The sequence below is a fragment of the Pinus tabuliformis genome, chromosome Q (genome assembly GCF_031772625.1).
Source record: "Pinus tabuliformis cultivar Carrire ecotype Pingquan chromosome Q, CPIR1, whole genome shotgun sequence".
NCBI lineage: Eukaryota > Viridiplantae > Streptophyta > Pinopsida > Pinales > Pinaceae > Pinus > Pinus tabuliformis.
In genome coordinates, this window is record NC_142296.1 from 871,993,277 (window position 1) to 872,017,012 (window position 23,736).

At 35.6% G+C, this 23,736-nt stretch overlaps 2 protein-coding genes across 2 annotated transcripts; one reads left to right on the forward strand and one right to left on the reverse strand.

The window, feature by feature from the left end:
* The first annotated feature begins 1,804 nt into the window (after positions 1 to 1,804).
* On the forward strand, positions 1,805 to 3,590 carry LOC149222285 (uncharacterized). The gene is made up of 2 exons (XM_089383068.1): positions 1,805 to 2,604; positions 2,674 to 3,590. Exons 1-2 carry the CDS (start codon positions 2,424 to 2,426, stop codon positions 2,805 to 2,807), a joined length of 315 nt encoding a protein of 104 aa, XP_089239194.1. The 5' UTR covers positions 1,805 to 2,423; the 3' UTR covers positions 2,808 to 3,590.
* A 14,905-nt stretch (positions 3,591 to 18,495) lies between these two features.
* On the reverse strand, positions 18,496 to 20,180 carry LOC149222286 (uncharacterized). Its single transcript, XM_089383070.1, has 2 exons — positions 19,416 to 20,180; positions 18,496 to 19,326 (listed from the first exon to the last, which is right to left on the reverse strand). The coding sequence occupies exons 1-2, from the start codon at positions 19,594 to 19,596 to the stop codon at positions 19,136 to 19,138; spliced, it is 372 nt and encodes a 123-aa protein (XP_089239196.1). The 5' UTR covers positions 19,597 to 20,180; the 3' UTR covers positions 18,496 to 19,135.
* Positions 20,181 to 23,736: the final 3,556 nt, after the last annotated feature.

Here is a 23,736-nt window from a genome sequence, read left to right on the forward strand (position 1 = left end):
AGACTCTTCTCAGAGCACTTTCTCTCCTTCCCAACTAGATTATATCCAGCTACAGTCGATACCTTGGGCCTCATGACTCACTATTCAGCCTCAAGTTCTGTACTCTTTTTTATTATATTTGAGTGATTTCCCATTGGCTTATTCCACCCAGCTCTAGGATATCCTCCTTCCACTATTTCCCCCTCTATGTTTCCCTTTCGAGGGATGATGAGCAACTGTTTCTTTTAACTATTGCAAACATTTTATTTTTTTATTAACATGTCTGAACTCCTAATTACTCATTAATTAGGTAACCAATTGTAATCTGGCCTTCCAGCCTCAGAGTCATTATCATAAAGTAAAAGAAATTAATGTAGCAAGACATAAAAATGAGCTTAATAACTACAATAATTCTTTTATGTAACCTAGAATGTTATAGAAATGAACGAAACTATGGTGAGTAATGGAAAGAAATTCACTTCTAAATAAAAAGATATATGATGAACTCCTAAAAAAACACGATTATATCTTAATAAAAACTAAATTTTATGATATGTTATATCTTAATAAAAACTAAATTATATGATATAAACTAAATTATAATAATAATTTTGAAAATATTGGAACTTTAATATTTTTTATACTCAATAAATGAACAATTTTAACATTTAAATATTATATTGAATATTAAATTTATATTGATAAAAAATTAATTATAAATATATTTTCAATTATTAAATGAACTTGATAATTATATAATGAACATGAATATTTTTAGAATTATTATTATAACTATATAAATTCTCTTAAAAAATTATAAGTGAATTTTTTATCATTACACGTCATAATAATCTTTAATATTGTAAAATAAAAACTTATAATAATTATAAAAAATTTATTAAAATCTTATTTGGATATATTAATATTAATATAAAAACTATATTATTAAAATATTTAATTATAAATATTTTTTTCAAATGGTATTAAAATATATTTATATTAATATAAAATCTATATTATTAAAACATTTAATATGGTTAATTTAGATAATTGTCATTTTCATTTGGATAATTCTTATTTTCATAAGAGTAATAGTTGAATTTTTAAAATGATAAAGTTTATTTTTTCTTTTTAATGAAGTAAACAAAAAAATATTTTTCCAGAATAAGCGAGTAGGTGAAAAAAATTATCTTTACATTAAAAGCTTATGATAATCTTTAGTGTTATTCAATTAAGATGAGAATTTAAAAATATATTTACAATTATTTTTTATAAATACAATTAATATTAAAATTTTATAACTAAAATATTAAATTGTTAACCTTTTTAATATAAAAAATTAATAAATAAAACTATTAATTTCAATATTATCATAATTAGAAAAAAATAAAATAAATAATAGATATAATTTTTTCATTACTAAAAAATTTACACAACTTTTTTAAACATGATTATGAAACATTTCTCTGTGGAATTTGTGAGTAGGTGGAAAGAAAATTATGTTTATATATAAAAAATATATAATGGTCCTTATGCTAATTTCAATAAAGTGAAATAATTGAAAATATATTTATAATTATTCTTTTATCTACATAGTTAATATTAAAATTTTAAAAATAAAATATTTTATTTTCATTTATTTAATCTATAAAATTAATGTTGCGATATAGATCATTGTCCCTGGGACTCTCGTTGTACATGAAATGATGGGTGATATGAAATGATGGGTGATAGGGCTGGAGTGTGACTCAACTTTAGGCCTTACATGCACGGGGCGGGGCGGCAGAATGCAGGCAATTCCTATTTCCACCTCCATAGCAAAGTTAATGCTATAGAGGGTACCTCTGTCAGAGTCTCACAGAGCACGGCAACGGCATGGACCATACCTTTCCAACGGCATGGACCATACCTTTCCAGCTGCCCATACATATATGTCCATACATGCTTATACACGATGATTGGTTTTCCGGCGATTCCATAGCGCTCCGGCAGGCTCCACCGCTGCTCCCGCTTTGACATGCAGCGCCGTTTCAACTTAGCGGCTTTAATGTACATAATGCAACTAGTGGATGTAGTTAATGCAGACACCCACAAACATTCAATGAAACCTTCGCTCTCAAAATTTCAAACTCGCCCGGCTCAAAATTTTGAAATGTTGGAGGGAAGATAATGCTATCGCTAATGCTTCTCAATCACCATTTCGATGAGCCGCGCATATACTGTTCGAGGATTTGTGCGGCTTCACAGCGTTTTAATGGCGGACAATGAATTGAAAACCCTGGTTTTAATGGCGAACATTAATCTGGAAACGCTAACGCTAGAGCAGGCGCGGGAGATGACAAATCAACCGCTGGAACGCTTGTTTGAGTCAATGGAAAATATGCAGAAGAACGAGTTGGAAGAAAAGTAAAGGAAACTTAATCTGGCACTACTGGACAAAATATATGAAACGGGCGGGGATCTTACCACTCCTTTATCCACCATACAAAGCTCTATTTTCACCTTTTGTGCAACCATTTCGGGCACTAGTTTGGCAGGGTCTCGTTCGATCGGGGGGAGGGGAGAGGCTTGATACGGGGGACGTTCCGGTTCTTATTCCGCAGCTTTCGAGCGAGAAGAGTCCAGGTTTGTCGTTTCTTCTGACTGCACCTGATTCCGATCTTTCGGATTCCGCACCTGATTTTCGATTGATAGGTAGCTGGAACGGCTACAGTCGCTGTCTGGGACCTTCGCCGCCTCCGGAGTCGCTTCACACAGAGACTCCTCTGGATCGGATGTTGGGACTGCTAGTAGAGATGCCTATCGAACTGGAAGAGATGCCGGTCTGAGTTACTTTGAAATTCTAACATTCATGTTTGAATCGGCAAACCATTCTGTACAGTGAGCTCATGTTTGAATCGGCAAACCATTCTGTACACTGAAAGAAAGTTAATGGCAAATTTCCTCAACATTGAGTTAGAATCTACCCTTCGCCAGTTCCTATATCTTATTGCCATCGGTTCTGCCATTCAAGAAAGTACAAATATCGGAGAAGTATCCCAAGGACCATTCAAAGAAGAAACAGTGGAAGCGTTTAAAGCAGATGATTGGGTCAGAAAACTATGAATCTCATCCTGCGGGGGAGCCCAACTACGTGAATATTCAGTCTACGCCCTCCATGTATCCTGCCAAGAAATACTGTGACATTTCCGGGTTCCCCACTTCGTACACGGATCCGCGTACCAAACTTCGATATGCAAATGTCAAAATGTTCAAGCGTGTAAGAAGCCTTTCGGATGAAGAAGTTCAGTCCTACCTGGCTCTCAGAAAGGCCAGAGTTGTATTGAAATGAAATAGTGAAGTTTAAAGTAATTTTTTGATGCTTGCTATTGATTTAGGGTTTGTATCTCTTTATATGTCAGAGATATTTTTTCTGCAGTAAACATGCGGTGAGTTTTTGATGGCGAAAAACTCCTGTGTCTGGTAACCGGTGATGGTATGTTTGTGCATAGGCATAGCCGTTGGGCTGAAATAAATTTCAGGTGTGTTTTTTATTGTGGTAATCCTATGTGGCGAATATGTACTACATATATGTCGTGATTTTAGGTTATCTTCCCGTTAAATTATGACTCTACGATCCATTTTGTTGGAACTGGGGTGACTGAAATCGGATTCTCTGTGTTATTTCTTTTTTGTATTATGCACTGAAGCTGTGTTGATTTTTTGCCGTGGTTGTTTTTTAATAGTCGACCTGCGGTGATTGAAACCGGATTCTTTGTTTATCGAAGTTAGGGTTTGGCTATTCTATTCTTTGATCTCTACAGTATGCCAACATATTGTTTCCGTAGTAATCATAATTCTTTAATAATGTTTTCGATTCATAAATTAGTTGTGTACATATATTTTTAAGAAGTTACATGTTCAATATTTATAAATTTTGAATGATGTTTTGTTTACTTATTTTTAAAGCAGTAATAGATGTAATTTCGGAGTGGAAAAGTTATAGGTTTTAATCTGAATGGGGTAGTGGATGTATACTTTTATAGTTAGATATTTAAATGGTTATCGAAAATTAGAAATGAATACATCATTCCAATAACTCAATAGATTGAGTTAGAAGAGGTTCAAATGGTAATGGCAAGTAAAGTAATTACAAAATTAGAAAAAATATTATTAAAAATAGAGATAATGATCATAAAAATAAATAGGATTTAAAGAGTTTTGAATAATTTAGTTTTTTTTCAACTTGTTTGTGTATTTGAATGATGTAAAGGTAAAATGGATATAATTAATTTTGTTGAAACAACAATTAATGATTAGTTTAGGGTCTCTAGCATAGATGGTTTCATCTTTTAGTTAGTATGGAATAATATTTCTTATCCTAAAGGGATTATTAATGATCTCCAACAATAACATATATGTTAATGTTGTATTCCAAATAATATATTGATATGAATAAAATAACAAGATACTTAATTTTGGAGATTCTTAACTTGTAGGTAGTCTTTGGGCTCAATACCAAGGGTTATGAATGCCACTTGCCCAAAAAATTGCAAATAATTTCACTATCAAATTATTTTACATATATTTTATTGTAAAACAATCATTTACAATAATAAATCTACTCATAGGTATTGAGAATATATAATATATATAACAAATTTTTAATTAAATTGAATGTAAAAAAATGACAACTATTTTGACATAAATTTCTATTTTTTTTTTCTTCAATATGAAGAAAAATATTATAAGAATATTTTATAAAATTAAGTCTTTACCATGTAATTACTAAATATTAATAACTAAATAAATTTTTTCTTATTTCAAAATAAACACAATATACATGAATGTAAGTAACTAATGAAAGCTAGGCTTGATCCATAATAATTATGGATTTACAGAGGGATCAAATCTCTTTTCACTTTAAAAAAAATTACTGAATGAGGCATTTTTTTGGACTAAAGAAGCAACCTAAGCGTTTCAAGAACTTAAAAAGGCTTTGTATGCAATTTTCATCTTAGTGAGGCCTCACTTGAAAAAATATATTTAGTATGGAGTGTGGTGCCTTAGGTCATGGCATAATTGTAGTTTTCATATAAGGAGGAGCTCTTTCCTTTATAAGTTACAAACATAAAGGAAAAAACTTAACTAAACCCATATGTCAAAAATAAATGTTGGCCGTAAGACAGTGGAATTGATGTCAACCTAGGATGTTTACCTAAGGAGTCAATTGTTTCAGCATTGATGTCAAAGAGCTTGGAGGATTTTCTATGATGATCATAGGCTTGTTGATATCTTATTAAGAGATGCTTGCATAGGTTCTATAGTTGTTGGATAAAGGATTGAATACAAATGACAAAGTTATGGGTAGAGAGGAGGAGATTTTACCTAAGTTAGAGCAACTTCTCTCTGATGATAACTAGCACAAATCTATGATTGCAACATCTTTCCTAGGAACCCACAAAGCTATGTTTGTATAGTTTATTTTGCTACTGGGTTATTGAGTTTGATGAGAAAATTGATTGTGTAAGTCGACTGTGTTGCATAGATCTTTATTATAGAGATTGATTGTGTTAAAAAAATTATATGTAGATTATATTGTTGACTGAGCGATAGAGATGTCGTGAATCCAGTATGAAAATGGACAAAATGTGGTTCACAAATGTTTGATTGCAGAGAGAAATGGTATTAGTGTGAAATATTATGACATGAGGTCCATGATATGAGCTTTAAGGGTGTGGCCTTTAGTGGGTGAGTGGTGGCTTTTGAATTTATGGTGTATTGGCATCTTCAGGTAGAGTCATGAGAACTTGGGAGTGGTGGATTCTCTCTAGCCGTGGTTGGATAGACTATTTGGTGTTGGGTTGTCCAACAAGTATGTCTTGCAAATTCATGGGAGTGGTGGCTTCCAGTAGGTGTTGACGTATAAAGTTCCGAAAGTGATGGCTTCTAACATGTTGTAGCAAGTTTTGGATTGCATAAAAGTGGTGCCCAATGCATTTAAAAAAATAAAATTGATTAATAGAAGAAGAGTGAAGCAATTGTGGGTTTCTCCCTTTGGGTTTCCACCTAACATCTGGTGCCTCTATGTGTGATGATGTGCATGTTGTTTTGATAATGTGTTGTTGCCCATGGTTACTTTTACTTGTTGCTTATGTTTATGATTATGCATTTGTTGTTTATATATGTTAATGAATAATTTAGCTATTGGCATCTTCAAGTAGAGTCGTGAGAACTTGGGAGTGGTGGTTGGATAGACTATTTGGTTTTGTGGTGTCTAGGAGTTGTGACTTGGAAAGTCATGGGAGTGGTGGATTCCAATAGGTGTTGTCTTATAAAGTTCTGTAAGTGGTGGTTTCCGACATATTGTAGCCTAAGTAAAGTATTACTAGTGTGATTAACAAGTCGTGGCTTGCATAAAAGTGGTGGTCAATGAATTAAAATAAAATAAAATTGATTAATAGAAGAAGAGTGAAGTAGAACATCCAATGGTGGTTTTCTACCTTTAGGTTTTCACCTAACATATAGTGTCTCTATGTGTGATGATGTGCATGTTGTTTTGATAATATGTTGTTTCCCATGGTTACTTTTGCTTGTTTCTTATGTTTATGATTATGCATGTGTTGTTTATATATGTTAATGCATGATTTAGTTATTGCGTAATAAAAGGAAAAAAGTAGTAAATTGATCCATGGATCACAATATTGATTTACGCCCCCCTCCCCTCAGTATTGTTCACTCTTCCAACAAGAAATGTTAGTAATACTACATGTAATTAATAAATGATGTCCATACCTAACACGAAGACACTTTAAAAGTTAAAATTGATCATGATACTCTAAATTACTTCTTGGGGCAAAGACTATCTTCATAAAAGTAACAAAAATGGGTCACAAATGTGTTGAGTTAGGACTTTAAAATTATCTAAAAAAAGGGAAAAAAATATTGTGGCAGATGCACTCTCAAGGAAATTTGAAGACACAAATGGTTTACAATGTACTATTTCCATTCCTCGATTTGACTCAATGGAAGAAGAAAGGATAGAATGGCAAGAAGATGATAAGATATGCAAGATCATTCAACAACTATAAGAGGACCTTGATGGAGTAGTACATGGAAAACTGATTTTCTATGGTATCAAGATCATGTATACTTATGTAATCATTTTCAACTCAAATTGAAGGCCCTATTGGATTTACACACTTCTCCTATAAGAGGGAATTCGGGGTTCTTGAATAAATACAATAGGATCAAGAAATAATTTTTTTGGAAGGTCTTAAATAATATTTACAAAAATTGTGGTATGCCAACAAAATAAAGGAGAGACTATCAAGAACCTAGGATCCATCATCCATTAGGCATACCCAACCAACATTGGGAAGAACTTTTCGTAGATGTTATTACAAGTTTACCCAAATCTAAAGGAAAGAGTGTCATTATTCTAGTTTTAGATAAACTCACAAAGGATGCCCACCTTTTCTCTCTTTCTCATCCTCTTAAAGCATGCATTGTGGTAGAATATTTCATGGAAATAGTCCAAAAGCTACATGGAATACCAAATACTATTGTAAGTGATAGAGATCCAATTTTCATTGGAAAAATTTTGATTGAATTATTTTATTATTTAGGTGCTAATTGGCTCATGACTCATTTTACCATCTTCGATCTGATGGGAAAAATGAGATTGTGAATAAATGTTTCGAAGGATATCTACATTTTTTTTGTAAATCGTCCTTCTATTCATTCTTCAAAAAAGTGTACATCATTAACAAAAATGCAAGTAGTCTCACCCCGACCAGGTTTGTTGACTACTATAAGTAGCAAGTGACAGTAAAACAAAACAACAGAATGTAACAAAAACCACAACTTAAAGGGCCAGAAGCACCAGAAGATAAGGAACATATGTAAAACACCCAATATCATATTAATCATCAAAAATGATGGAGGCTAAGTTTTCTGGGGATGTTCGAGGAGGCAGAGGAGGGCGAAAGGCACATTGGACATGCTCTTCGAAATGGACTGTCTAGGCCTCCAAATTTTCAACTTTCTCGAAGAGTAGATTATGGCCGCTCGAGACCACCACCACACATTCTCGGGTATGGCACTGAAAATAGTGCATCTTGTGCAATGTCGTGATAAGCTGTGATGAGCACCAATATTGCAACAAGAATGCTACAACTTCTAGGGCTACCAACTTTACTTTATCAACTTGGGGTTTCGTACAAACTTGGAGGTGATAGTGGTATATACATAGAAGATGCATCATTCTACTCATGTCACTTCTCAACTCAAGCACTTGACCATTAGGGTTCCATACCAGTACTCTATTGAACTAAAGGGAGTCTCACTACTGACAGTGAATGTAAATCTAGTTCTAGTGCAGGGAAAGTAAATGCTTGTCTATTCAGGAAATGAAAGTTGCCAAATGGTAAATGCTATGAAATGCCATAAATCATCTAGCTATGAAATGACACAAATCACTTGAAGAAAGGGAACTATGCTAATCTTGCAATTAATCATCTAGCTATGAGGAATGCTTGAAAATAGAAAGTTACTCTATCATCTCAGAATTCAAACATCCAAGCATTAACTATCTCATTCACATTTGTAGAAAAAGTCTTAATTGCTAACTTCATAAATATAAAAGCTAATGTTATCTGATCTTGCAGGAGGGAAAGGAATGGGAAGGCTCGGCTAGGTGGCACTTCTGGTAATGGAGTCAAAGCTGAGGGGCTAACCTACTCCTATACTAGGCTATCTTATCATTTCAAGTAAAAACAAGGTCAAAACAGGTTGCTACAGGTTTTCTATAGGAAATTGCTACAGGATGTCCTAATCTGCTACAGGATGTCCTAGACTGCTACAAGAAGTTAGCTCAGAGGTTTTGGAGGGTAAGAATAGTGAGATGAGATGTTGGAGGGGTGCATGACAGTTGTGGAAGGTGAACATCGCCCAAGGCCAAGCCAACACCCCAAGGAGGTCGGATTTGCCTAAAGTAACTTGCTCATGGTGGCTGGAAAATAGAAGTTTGGACTATGCGTTGGTATGCTTCGACAGAAGGTGGAGAAGACCTAGGTGAAGCTCGTTGGAGGAGTCCCTTCCTGCAGATCAAAAATCCCTGCAATAAAAGTGTTTCTCTTTTCATTTATAAATCACTACATGTCCAAATGGAAAAGATGAATTGAATTTGAGGACGCTGATCTATTAAGGAATAAATCTATGACATGGAATGCCTTTTAAGCTACAAAAACCTTAAGAAAAAAAAGATAACAACTATAGATGCTTCCAAGAAATCATAAACAATTATCTAGCTAAGAATGAAACTTAATCTATGCAATAAACAAAAGACAAACTCTGTTTTTGGGGCTGTGAGAGTGGGGTCCTCTAATCATGATCCCATGAGGGAGATGAGATAGGGGCCACTCTCACAATAATTTCTAGTATAATCTCCTTCACTAAACTGCAACACTAATTTACCTCTTTAAACTAATGGAAACAAGGTTAAGCAAAAATTTAAGTAACTTGCTAAGCTAACAAAAAGACATAAATAAACTTCAACAACTAACTATCATTGTAAGATAAGAATACAACTACAAAATAAGAACTTTTGTTGCTAGGGTTGGGCCCTAACCCAAGTGCTTCAACCCTATGATTCAACTCAGTGGTGGATCAAAACAGAATCTCTCATTATCATAAAAATTTCAAGTACATCATAACAATAATAGTCAAAATTTTTAAGCTAAAATGGCCTCTTGGCTACAAAAAAAATCAAATCCTAATGAGTCCCTTGGCTTTCTTATTTATACAAAACTGGAGCTACCAACAACTCCTTAGAAAATAGGGATACTTGGCTCCCTAACTCGAGAATAACTCTTCCTTGACTCTCACTAGTTTGGCTGCCAATGAACTCGACTTGCTTGGTTTTCAGTGACATTGAGTTGATGAGATAGAGTGGAGGAATCTTCAAATTATTTTGGAGTTAATGAGGGAGACCAACTCCTAAAATATCTCTTGCTTGCCTAATCTGAATTTCTGCACTCAAGTCAACCCAAAACTACTCCAATTCCTGCATTTAACACAGATTAGGCCACATGACATAGTAACTTACCTTTACTCCTCTCACTAAGCGAAAGATAAAAAAATATGTAAATAAATGTGAGAAAAGTCAATTTAATAGGCTGGAGAGTGACATTGTGACCCATATAGTTTACCTATTGATGAGCCTCATCAAGCTATGCATGTTACTCTTTCCTCACATGCTCTAGAGTAGCGAATTTATGTTACGGAAGATGTGGGCATATACGGAAGATGTGTGCATATACGGAAACTGGGCATATACGGAAGATGTGCACATATGCCCAAACTGGGCATATACGGAAGATGTGCGCATATACGGAAGATGTGGGCATATACGGAAACTGGGCATATACGGAAGATGTGCGCATATACAGAAACTGGGCATATACGGAAGATGTGCGCATATACGAAAGATGTGGGCATATACGGAAACTGGGCATATATGGAAACTGGGCATATACGGAAGATGTGGGCATATACGGAAACTGGGCATATACGGAAGATGTGGGCATATACGGAAACTGGGCATATACGGAAGATGTGTGCATATACGGAAACTGGGCATATACGGAAGATGTGCACATATACGGAAACTGGGCATATACGGAAGATGTGCGCATATACGGAAGATGTGGGCATATACGGAAACTGGGCATATACGGAAGATGTGCGCATATACGGAAGATGTAGGCATATACTGAAACTGGGCATATACGGAAGATGTGCGCATATACGGAAGATGTGGGCATATGCGGAAACTGGGCATATACGGAAGATGTGTGCATATACGGAAACTGGGCATATACGGAAGATGTGCGCATATGCCCAAACTGGGCATATACGGAAGATGTGGGCATATACGGAAGATGTGCGCATATACGGAAGATGTGCGCATATATGGAAACTGGGCATATACGGAAGATGTGCGCATATACGGAAGATGTAGGCATATATGGAAATTGGGCATATACGGAAGATGTGGGCATATACGGAAACTGGGCATATACGGAAGATGTGCGCATATACGGAAACTGGGCATATACGGAAGATGCGCGCATATACGGAAGATGTGGGCATATACGGAAACTGGGCATATACGGAAGATGTGCGCATATACGGAAGATGTGGGCATATACGGAAACTGGGCATATAAGGAAGATGTGCGCATATACGGAAGATGTGGGCATATACGGAAACTGGGCATATACGGAAGATGTGTGCATATACGGAAACTGGGCATATACGGAAGATGTGCGCATATGCCGAAACTGGGCATATACGGAAGATGTGCGCATATGCCCAAACTAGGCATATACGGAAGATGTGCGCATATACGGAAGATGTGGGCACATACAGAAACTGGGCATATACGGAAGATGTGCGCATATACGGAAACTGGGCATATACGGAAGATGTGGGCATATACGGAAACTGCGCATATACGGAAGATGTGCGCATATACGGAAGATGTGGGCATATACGGAAACTGGGCATATACGGAAGATGTGCGCATATACGGAAGATGTGGGCATATACGGAAACTGGGCATATACGGAAGATGTGCGCATATACGGAAGATGTAGGCATATACGGAAACTTGGCATATACGGAAGATGTGCGGATATACGGAAGATGTGGGCATATACGGAAACTGGGCATATACGGAAGATGTGTGCATATACAGAAACTGGGCATATACGGAAGATGTGCGCATATGCCCAAACTGGGCATATACGGAAGATGTGCGCATATACGGAAGATGTGGGCATATACGGAAACTGGGCATATATGGAAGATGTGCGCATATACGGAAGATGTGCGCATATACGGAAACTGGGCATATACGGAAGATGTGCGCATATACGGAAGATGTAGGCATATACGGAAACTGGGTATATACGGAAGATGTGCGCATATACGGAAGATGTGCGCATATACGGAAACTGTGCATATACGGAAGATGTGTGCATATACGGAAACTGGGCATATACGGAAGATGTGCGCATATACGGAACCTGGGCATATACGGAAGATGTGCGCATATACGGAAATTGGGCATATACGGAAGATGTGCGCATATATTGAAGATGTGTGCATATACGGAAACTGGGCATATACGGAAGATGTGCGCATATACGGAAACTGGGCATATATGGAAGATGTGCGCATAAACAGAAGATGTATGCATATACGGAAACTGGGCATATACGGAAGATGTGCGCATATACGGAAGATGTGGGCATATACGGAAACTGGGCATATACGGAAGATGTGGGCATATACGGAAGATGTGTGCATATATGGAAACTAAGCATATACGGAAGATGTGCACATATGCCCAAACTAGGCATATACGGAAGATGTGTGCATATACGGAAGATGTGGGCATATACGGAAACTGGGTCAAATGCACACATCTTATATTATATTTATTTTATGAAAAATGCAATTTCTAATGTCTTCATTGCTTGAGTCAAATATTCATTTTTGTGAATATTCCAATAAGAAGATGTGTGCATATACGGAAACTGGGCATATACGGAAGATGTGCGCATATACGGAAACTGGCAATATACGGAAGATGTGCGCATATACGGAAGATGTAGGCATATACGGAAACTGGGCATATACGGAAGATGTGTGCATATACGGAAGATGTGGGCATATATGGAAGATGTGTGCATATACGGAACCTGGGCATATACGGAAGATGTGCGCATATACGGAAACTGGGCATATACGGAAGATGTGCGCATATACGGAAGATGTGTGCATATACGGAAACTTGGCATATACGGAAGATGTGCACATATACGGAAGATGTAGGCATATACGGAAACTGGGCATATACGGAAGATGTGCACATATGCCCAAACTGGGCATATACGGAAGATGTGCACATATGCCCAAACTGGGCATATACGGAAGATGTGCGCATATACGGAAGATGTGGGCATATACGGAAACTGGGTCAAATGCACACATCTTATATCATATTTATTTAATGAAAAATGCAATTTCTAATGTCTTCATTGCTTGAGTCAAATTCAAGCAATGAAGACATTAGATTTTCATTAAATAAATATGATATAAGATGTGTGCATTTGACCCAGTTTCCGTATATGCCGACATCTTCCGTATATGCGCACATCTTCCGTATATGCCCAGTTTGGGCATATGTGCACATCTTCCGTATATGCTTAGTTTCCGTATATGCGCACATCTTCCGTATATGCCCAGTTTCCGTATATGCACACATCTTCCGTATATGCACAGTTTCCGTATATGCGCACATCTTCCATATATGCGCACATCTTCCGTATATGCCCAGTTTCCGTATATGCCTACATCTTCCGTACATGCGCACATCTTCCGTATATGCCCAGTTTCCGTATATGCGCACATCTTCTGTATATGCGCACATCTTCCGTATATGCCAGTTTCCGTATATGCGCACATCTTCCGTATATGCCCAGTTTCCGTATATGCACACATCTTCCGTATATGCACACATCTTCCGTATATGCGCACATCCTCCGTATATGCCCAGTTTCCGTATATGCCTACATCTTCCGTATATGCGCACATCTTCCGTATATGCCCAGTTTCCGTATATGCGCACATCTTCCGTATATGCGCACATCTTCCGTATATGCCCAGTTTCCGTATATGCCCACATCTTCCGTATATGCGCACATCTTCCGTATATGCCCAGTTTCCGTATATGCCCACATCTTCCGTATATGCGCACATCTTCCGTATATGCCCAGTTTGGGCATATGCGCACATCTTCCGTATATGCCCAGTTTCCGTATATGCACACATCTTCTGTATATGCCCAGTTTCCGTATATGCCCACATCTTCCGTATATGCGCACATCTTCCGTATATGCCCTGTTTCCGTATATGCCTACATCTTCCGTATATGCGTACATCTTCCGTATATGCCCAGTTTCCGTATATGCCCACATCTTCCGTATATGCGCACATCTTCCGTATATGCCCAGTTTCCGTATATGCACACATCTTCTGTATATGCCCAGTTTCCGTATATGCCCACATCTTCCGTATATGCCCAGTTTCCATATATGCCCAGTTTCTGTATATGCCCACATCTTTCGTATATGCGCACATCTTCCGTATATGCCCAGTTTCTGTATATGCGCACATCTTCCGTATATGCCCAGTTTCCGTATATGCCCACATCTTCCGTATATGCGCACATCTTCCGTATATGCCCAGTTTGGGCATATGTGCACATCTTCCGTATATGCCCAGTTTCCGTATATGCACACATCTTCCGTATATGCCCAGTTTCCGTATATGCCCACATCTTCCGTAACATAAATTCGCTACTCTAGAGCATGTGAGGAAAGAGTAACATGCATAGCTTGATGAGGCTCATCAATAGGTAAACTATATGGGTCACAATGTCACTCTCCAGCCTATTAAATTGACTTTTCTCACATTTATTTACATATTTTTTTATCTTTCGCTTAGTGAGAGGAGTAAAGGTAAGTTACTATGTCATGTGGCCTAAAGGTAAGTTACTATGTCATGGTACTCTTTCCTTTAGATTTGGGTAAACTTGTAATAACATCTACGAAAAGTTCTTCCCAATGTTGGTTGGGTATGCCTAATGGATGATGGATCCTAGGTTCTTGATAGTCTCTCCTTTATTTTGTTGGCATACCACAATTTTTGTAAATATTCTTTAAGACCTTCCAAAAAAATTATTTCTTGATCCTATTGTATTTATTCAAGAACCCTGAATTCCCTCTTATAGGAGAAGTGTGTAAATCCAATAGGGCCTTCAATTTGAGTTGAAAATGATTACATAAGTATACATGATCTTGATACCATAGAAAATCAGTTTTCCATGTAAATTTTTCTACTCCATCAAGGTCCTCTTATAGTTGTTGAATGATCTTGCATATCTTATCATCTTCTTGCCATTCTATCCTTTCTTCTTCCATTGAGTCAAATCGAGGAATGGAAATAGTACATTGTAAACCATTTGTGTCTTCAAATTTCCTTGTGAGTGCATCTGCCACAATATTTTTTTCCCTTTTTTTAGATAATTTTAAAGTCCTAACTCAACACATTTGTGACCCATTTTTGTTACTTTTATGAAGATAGTCTTTGCCCCAAGAAGTAATTTAGAGTATCATGATCAATTTTAACTTTTAAAGTGTCTTCGTGTTAGGTATGGACATCATTTATTAATTACATGTAGTATTACTAACATTTCTTGTTGGAAGAGTGAACAATACTGAGGGGAGGGGGGCGTAAATCAATATTGTGATCCATGGATCAATTTACTACTTTTTTCCTTTTATTACGCAATAACTAAATCATGCATTAACATATATAAACAACACATGCATAATTATAAACATAAGAAACAAGCAAAAGTAACCATGGGAAACAACATATTATCAAAACAACATGCACATCATCACACATAGAGACACTATATATTAGGTGAAAACCTAAAGGTAGAAAACCACCATTGGATGTTCTACTTCACTCTTCTTCTATTAATCAATTTTATTTTATTTTAATTCATTGACCACCACTTTTATGCAAGCCACGACTTGTTAATCACACTAGTAATACTTTACTTAGGCTACAATATGTCGGAAACCACCACTTACAGAACTTTATAAGACAACACCTACTGGAATCCACCACTCCCATGACTTTCCAAGTCACAACTCCTAGACACCACAAAACCAAATAGTCTATCCAACCACCACTCCCAAGTTCTCACGACTCTACTTGAAGATGCCAATAGCTAAATTATGCATTAACATATATAAACAACAAATGCATAATCATAAACATAAGCAACAAGTAAAAGTAACCATGGGCAACAACACATTATCAAAACAACATGCACATCATCACACATAGAGGCACCAGATGTTAGGTGGAAACCCAAAGGGAGAAACCCACAATTGCTTCACTCTTCTTCTATTAATCAATTTTATTTTTTTAAATGCATTGGGCACCACTTTTATGCAATCCAAAACTTGCTACAACATGTTAGAAGCCATCACTTTCGGAACTTTATACGTCAACACCTACTGGAAGCCACCACTCCCATGAATTTGCAAGACATACTTGTTGGACAACCCAACACCAAATAGTCTATCCAACCACGGCTAGAGAGAATCCACCACTCCCAAGTTCTCATGACTCTACCTTAAGATGCCAATACACCATAAATTCAAAAGCCACCACTCACCCACTAAAGGCCACACCCTTAAAGCTCATATCATGGACCTCATGTCATAATATTTCACACTAATACCATTTCTCTCTGCAATCAAACATTTGTGAACCACATTTTGTCCATTTTCATACTGGATTCACGACATCTCTATCGCTCAATCAACAATATAATCTACATATAATTTTTTTAACACAATCAATCTCTATAATAAAGATCTATGCAACACAGTCGACTTACACAATCAATTTTCTCATCAAACTCAATAACCCAGTAGCAAAATAAACTATACAAACATAGCTTTGTGGGTTCCTAGGAAAGATGTTGCAATCATAGCTTTGTGCTAGTTATCATCAGAGAGAAGTTGCTCTAACTTAGGTAAAATCTCCTCCTCTCTACCCATAACTTTGTCATTTGTATTCAATCCTTTATCCAACAACTATAGAACCTATGCAAGCATCTCTTAATAAGATATCAACAAGCCTATGATCATCATAGAAAATCCTCCATGCTCTTTGACATCAATGCTGAAACAATTGACTCCTTAGGTAAACATCCTAGGTTGACATCAATTCCACTGTCTTACGACCAACATTTATTTTTGACATATGGGTTTAGTTAAGTTTTTTCCTTTATGTTTGTAACTTATAAAGGAAAGAGCTCCTCCTTATATGAAAACTACAATTATGCCATGACCTAAGGCACCACACTCCATACTAAATATATTTTTTCAAGTGAGGCCTCACTAAGATGAAAATTGCATACAAAGCCTTTTTAAGTTCTTGAAATGCTTAGGTTGCTTCTTTAGTCCAAAAAACTGCCTCATTCAATAATTTTTTTTAAAGTGAAAAGAGATTCGATCCCTCTCTGGTAAATCCATAATTATTATGGATCAAGCCTAGCTTTCATTAGTTACTTACATTCATGTATATTGTGTTTATTTTGAAATAAGAAAAAATTTATTTAGTTATTAATATTTAGTAATTACATGGTAAAGACTTAATTTTATAAAATATTCTTATAATATTTTTCTTCATATTGAAGAAAAAAAAATAGAAATTTATGTCAAAATAGTTGTTATTTTTTTACATTCAATTTAATTAAAAATTTGTTATATATATTATATATTCTCAATACCTATGAGTAGATTTATTATTGTAAATGATTGTTTTACAATAAAATATATGTAAAATAATTTGATAGTGAAATTATTTGCAATTTTTTGGGCAAGTGACATTCATAACCCTTGGTATTGAGCCCAAAGACTACCTACAAGTTAAGAATCTCCAAAATTAAGTATCTTGTTATTTTATTCATATCAATATATTATTTGGAATACAACATTAACATATATGTTATTGTTGGAGATCATTAATAATCCCTTTAGGATAAGAAATATTATTCCATACTAACTAAAAGATGAAACCATCTATGCTAGAGACCCTAAACTAATCATTAATTGTTGTTTCAACAAAATTAATTATATCCATTTTACCTTTACATCATTCAGATACACAAACAAGTTGAAAAAAAACTAAATTATTCAAAACTCTTTAAATCCTATTTATTTTTATGATCATTATCTCTATTTTTAATAATATTTTTTCTAATTTTGTAATTACTTTACTTGCCATTACCATTTGAACCTCTTCTAACTCAATCTATTGAGTTATTGGAATGATGTATTCATTTCTAATTTTCGATAACCATTTAAATATCTAACTATAAAAGTATACATCCACTACCCCATTCTGAGATTAAAACCTATAACTTTTCCACTCCGAAATTACATCTATTACTGCTTTAAAAATAAGTAAACAAAACATCATTCAAAATTTATAAATATTGAACATGTAACTTCTTAAAAATATATGTACACAACTAATTTATGAATCGAAAACATTATTAAAGAATTATGATTACTACGGAAACAATATGTTGGCATACTGTAGAGATCAAAGAATAGAATAGCCAAACCCTAACTTCGATAAACAAAGAATCCGGTTTCAATCACCGCAGGTCGACTATTAAAAAACAACTACGGCAAAAAATCAACATAGCTTCAGTGCATAATACAAAAAAGAAATAACACAGAGAATCCGATTTCAGTCACCCCAGTTCCAACAAAATGGATCGTAGAGTCATAATTTAACGGGAAGATAACCTAAAATCACGACATATATGTAGTACATATTCGCCACATAGGATTACCACAATAAAAAACACACCTGAAATTTATTTCAGCCCAACGGCTATGCCTATGCACAAACATACCATCACCGGTTACCATACACAGGAGTTTTTCGCCATCAAAAACTCACCGCATGTTTACTGCAGAAAAAATATCTCTGACATATAAAGAGATACAAACCCTAAATCAATAGCAAGCATCAAAAAATTACTTTAAACTTCACTATTTCATTTCAATACAACTCTGGCCTTTCTGAGAGCCAGGTAGGACTGAACTTCTTCATCCGAAAGGCTTCTTACACGCTTGAACATTTCGACATTTGCATATCGAAGTTTGGTACGCGGATCCGTGTACGAAGTGGGGAACCCGGAAATGTCACAGTATTTCTTGGCAGGATACATGGAGGGCGTAGACTGAATATTCACGTAGTTGGGCTCCCCCGCAGGATGAGATTCATAGTTTTCTGACCCAATCATCTGCTTTAAACGCTTCCACTGTTTCTTCTTTGAATGGTCCTTGGGATACTTCTCCGATATTTGTACTTTCTTGAATGGCAGAACCGATGGCAATAAGATATAGGAACTGGCGAAGGGCAGATTCTAACTCAATGTTGAGGAAATTTGCCATTACCTTTCTTTCACTGTACAGAATGGTTTGCCGATTCAAACATGAGCTCACTGTACAGAATGGTTTGCCGATTCAAACATGAGTGTTAGAATTTCAAAGTAACTCCAGACCGGCATCTCTTCCAGTTCGATAGGCATCTCTACTAGCAGTCCCAACATCCGATCCAGAGGAGTCTCTGTGTGAAGCGACTCCGGAGGCGGCGAAGGTCCCAGACAGCGACTGTAGCCGTTCCAGCTACCTATCAATCGAAAATCTCGGTGGACTTAGGGTCAGAAATTGCGGAATCCGAAAGATCGGAATCAGGTGCAGTCAGAAGAAACGACAAACCTGGACTCTTCTCGCTCGAAAGCTGCGGAATAAGAACCGGAACGTCCCCCGTATCAAGCCTCTCCCCTCCCCCCGATCGAACGAGACCCTGCCAAACTAGTGCCCGAAATGGTTGCACAAAAGGTGAAAATAGAGCTTTGTATGGTGGATAAAGGAGTGGTAAGATCCCCGCCCGTTTCATATATTTTGTCCAGTAGTGCCAGATTAAGTTTCCTTTACTTTTCTTCCAAGTCGTTCTTCTGCATATTTTCCACTGACTCAAACAAGCGTTCCAGCGGTTGATTTGTCATCTCCCGCGCCTGCTCTAGCGTTAGCGTTTCCAGATTAATGTTCGCCATTAAAACCAGGGTTTTCAATTCATTGTCCGCCATTAAAACGCTGTGAAGCCGCACAAATCCTCGAACAGTATATGCGCGGCTCATCGAAATGGTGATTGAGAAGCATTAGCGATAGCATTATCTTCCCTCTCTCCAACATTTCAAAATTTTGAGCGGGGCGAGTTTGAAATTTTGAGAGCGAAGGTTTCATTGAATGTTTGTGGGTGTCTGCATTAACTACATCCACTAGTTGCATTATGTACATTAAAGCCGCTAAGTTGAAACGGCGCTGCATGTCAAAGCGGGAGCAGCGGTGGAGCCTGCCGGAGCGCTATGGAATCGCCGGAAAACCAATCATCGTGTATAAGCATGTATGGACATATATGTATGGGCAGCCGGAAAGGTATGGTCCATGCCGTAGCCGTGCTCTCTGAGACTCTGACAGAGGTACTCTCCATAGCATTAACTTTGCTATGGAGGTGGAAATAGGAATTGCCTCAGAATGCATGGGAGAGATTAATGTTGAAGCGATGAGGGGTTAGGCTCATAAACTCGAGGTGAGGAGGGCTGGGAGACACATTCGTGGGGTTGTCCTATTTTGGAGCTTGCTTCATACGCTTTTGGTTCTCTATCGTCTTTTTGCAACATCGGTTGTGAATTGTATGTTTTTTCCTTTTCTCCCCTCCTCCCGTGCGGCCTATTCTATTCTATTCTTTTCTTGAATGTCTAGTGCGCATTTCTTTTTACCCTGCTTACAAATTAATTATCGTAATAAAAGGAATTGATTACTCCGCAAGTGAGAAAGTTTATGGTTTCTTTTTATGTTGTGTATGTTGTTTCTATGCAGTGTCTATTTTCCATGCTATTATATTGTTTCGAATGGGAATGTATAGAAAAATTTAAGTTACTCATTTTCTTTGAAAGAAGTTTCCACAAGATGAAGTGGCACTGGTATGTGGCACCTCCCTTCTGAGGTGGGAGGTGACACACTCTTTCTGGACTCTCTCTGTTTACTTCCCCAACTGAGCACGGGGTGCTGCTTATCAGCAAAGAGCGGCATCAATCGTGTTAGGTTTTAATCATTTGTGTAACCACCTAGCCCGCACGCAGCTACTCTGGTACTGGATTGTGGCTTGGCAATAGTGTTGTGTCCGTTATATTTGATAATATCACATGGTAGATATATTTCTGCATCACACATATATTGCATTCTGTCGCATTTAAAGTGTCGTGTGGAGTGTGTAAGGTAAAGCATTGAACATATAATACATAATTGATTATTTAGCTAATTATGAGTGTAGATGGATGTGAAGTAATTTACAGATTCTTCATTATGACGTATTCTATGGATTCTCGATGACGAGGAGTGAAGACATAGATGTAAAGTGTATCTCCCCAAAGTCAAAGGGAATGACCCCCACGTCAATTACTGCTTTCTCTTTTTAGTATTGTTTTTTTGATTGGGTGATCCAACAAATCCAAGAGAGGAAGGTCAGGCTTCAACTGGTATCTTGTATTACGTAAAGGAGGCAAGAACGTTATATTTTCTTGGGTTGGTTGTCCTTACATTTCGTAGTACCTAAAGAAATAAACAAAATGTTGTCTTTGGTGTCGTGACTGCCTGAGTAAGAAATCAAGTTTTTATACATTAATATAATGAATTTACACTCATTTTATATTTTAATATAATAATATCATTTTTATATGCACTCATTTTATCGTTTAATATTATAATATCATTTTTATAGTTGGAATACATATATATATATTTTTATTTTTGGTTTAAATCAATGATATAGTGTTATTAATAATTTTAATTTATTAAATATTAAAAAAATTAAAAATATATTTTATTATTTTAAAAGAGTTGAAGAGGAAAATCAATTTTTTTTGGATTATGAGTTTTTAGTCACATTTGTTCTTATTTCTAAAACATTTACTATACTACAAATTCTCTTAACTTGTTAAGTCACCAAAATTACAGTGATCCAGAAAGAATACATTCTTTTTTTATAATAAAAATAAAATTAATAATAGAAATAAAATATTAAAAAATTTCAATTAATCTCTCATCTTATGGTTTAATAAACCTTATTGGAGTCCTAGTGAAAATTAATCATCATCATTATCATCACATACATTTAATAAATTATAAAATAATACAAAATAATATATTGGATTAATATATATAAATTTTAATACATTTAATATTTTTATTCAAAATATATATTTAATGTATTTTATTTAAAATAATTATATATTTTATTAATGTTATAATTATTAGCTATTATATAATTTTTTCATCTCATATTGTTTACATGGAATATTTGTTAATAAATTCTTTTATTATATAAAGGAAAAACAAACTAAATATTATCTATATAATATAAGTTTAAATATGTAATACATATTTTTTAATATTTTATAATAAAAAAATGGTTGGTTTTTAATTTTTTTTTTTCAAATTAACAAAAATGGTTCAGGATGGAAAGAAAGTCACTTCTACATAAAAAGGTATATGATGAATTTTGAACTAGTGAGAAAAAACGGTTATATCTTAATGAAAAATAAATTATATAATAATTCTTATATCAGGTTTATTTAATTAAAATAATTGAGAATATATTTTTTATTAATAATATTAATATTGTAAAATAAAAACTTATAATAATTATAAATATTGTGTTAAAATAGTATTAAACTATATTAATATTAATATAAAATTTATATTATTAAAACATTTAATTGTAAATATTTTTTTCAAATCATGTTTAAATATATTAATATTAATATAAAATCTATATTATTAAAACATTTAATTATGATTAATTTGGAGAATTGTTATTTTCATAAGAGTAATAGTTGAACTTTTAAAATGATAAAGTTTAACTTTTATTTATTTAAGTAAATAAAAAAATTATTTTTTGTATTCAAGCTTATGTGATCCATAATGAATTAAGCAAAGTCTTTCAGTAGAGATAATATAAGAGAAATTTTTAGCCAATGCCTTTTGAACCAACATGTGTTGTTCATCATGAGGACCGAAATGGGTGAGTAGATGAAAAAAATATCTCTACATTAAAAGCTTATAATAATCTTCAGTGCCATTCAATTAAGACGAAAATTTGAAAAATACTTAAAATTATTTTTTATAAATGCAGTTAATATTAAAATTTTATAAATAAAATATTGAATTGTTGTCTTTTTTAATATAAAAAAATATATGTATGTATATATATATATATATATATATATATATATATATATATATTAAATAAAATTATTAATTTTAATATTATCATAATTATTGTTGAAATTCCCCGGATGCGGGTGACACGATGGGCGGTAATGAGGAGCCACATGCTAGTCATGTGCTGCCTCAGGTTTAGAGCTGGCAATCAATGCAAGGATCGCCGCCAGGGAATAAAGGGCAGGGTGAACAGGGGAAAACATTCAATGCTCCGTCCGGGTTGTTGGATCGACTGCAACGAGTAGTTATGGCGATCAAAGCTCGAGGTAACGATGAAGTGGTTAAGAAAGGTGGCGGGATGGCTCGGCATGAGCTTGTTCATGCTCAGTATTTGGTATTTGGTGCTCAGGCTCTTGCCTGGTCTTTGGCTCTCCGGGAAACAGCTCTTGCCGTTCCTATGTCTGTTGGGTGTCGTTTCAAGCCTGAAAGGCGGGGTGGATGCAATCTCAAGTTTGTTGGGTGCCGTTCGCTCGCCTCTGTTTCTATTTCGCCTCCCTATCACGCACTGTTCCTTTCCCCCGGTGCTCGTGCAAAAATGGTTAGGCCTCGACAGCGCCTGCTCAGCCGTCGAGGCTTTGCCCGGGGAGGGTCCTCTCATCCTCCAGTTGAAGAACCCCACTCCCACTACTGTCGTTGTCGATGCCATCATATTGCTGAAGCCAACCCCATCCAAGCTAGCCAATTCATGGACTCTGGCAGCCCAGATTCTGACCCAGCACCTACGCCTGCCTTTGGTTCCGCCATTTTTACCTTC

Coding starts and splice junctions, on each gene's coding strand:
- LOC149222285 (XM_089383068.1), top strand. CDS start 2,424: ATGAAACGGGCGGGGATCTTACCACTCCTTTATCCACCATACAAAGCT. Junction 2,605..2,673: donor TTCGAGCGAGAAGAGTCCAG/GTTTGTCGTTTC, acceptor TTCGATTGATAG/GTAGCTGGAACGGCTACAGT.
- LOC149222286 (XM_089383070.1), bottom strand. CDS start 19,596: ATGAAACGGGCGGGGATCTTACCACTCCTTTATCCACCATACAAAGCT. Junction 19,327..19,415: donor TTCGAGCGAGAAGAGTCCAG/GTTTGTCGTTTC, acceptor TTCGATTGATAG/GTAGCTGGAACGGCTACAGT.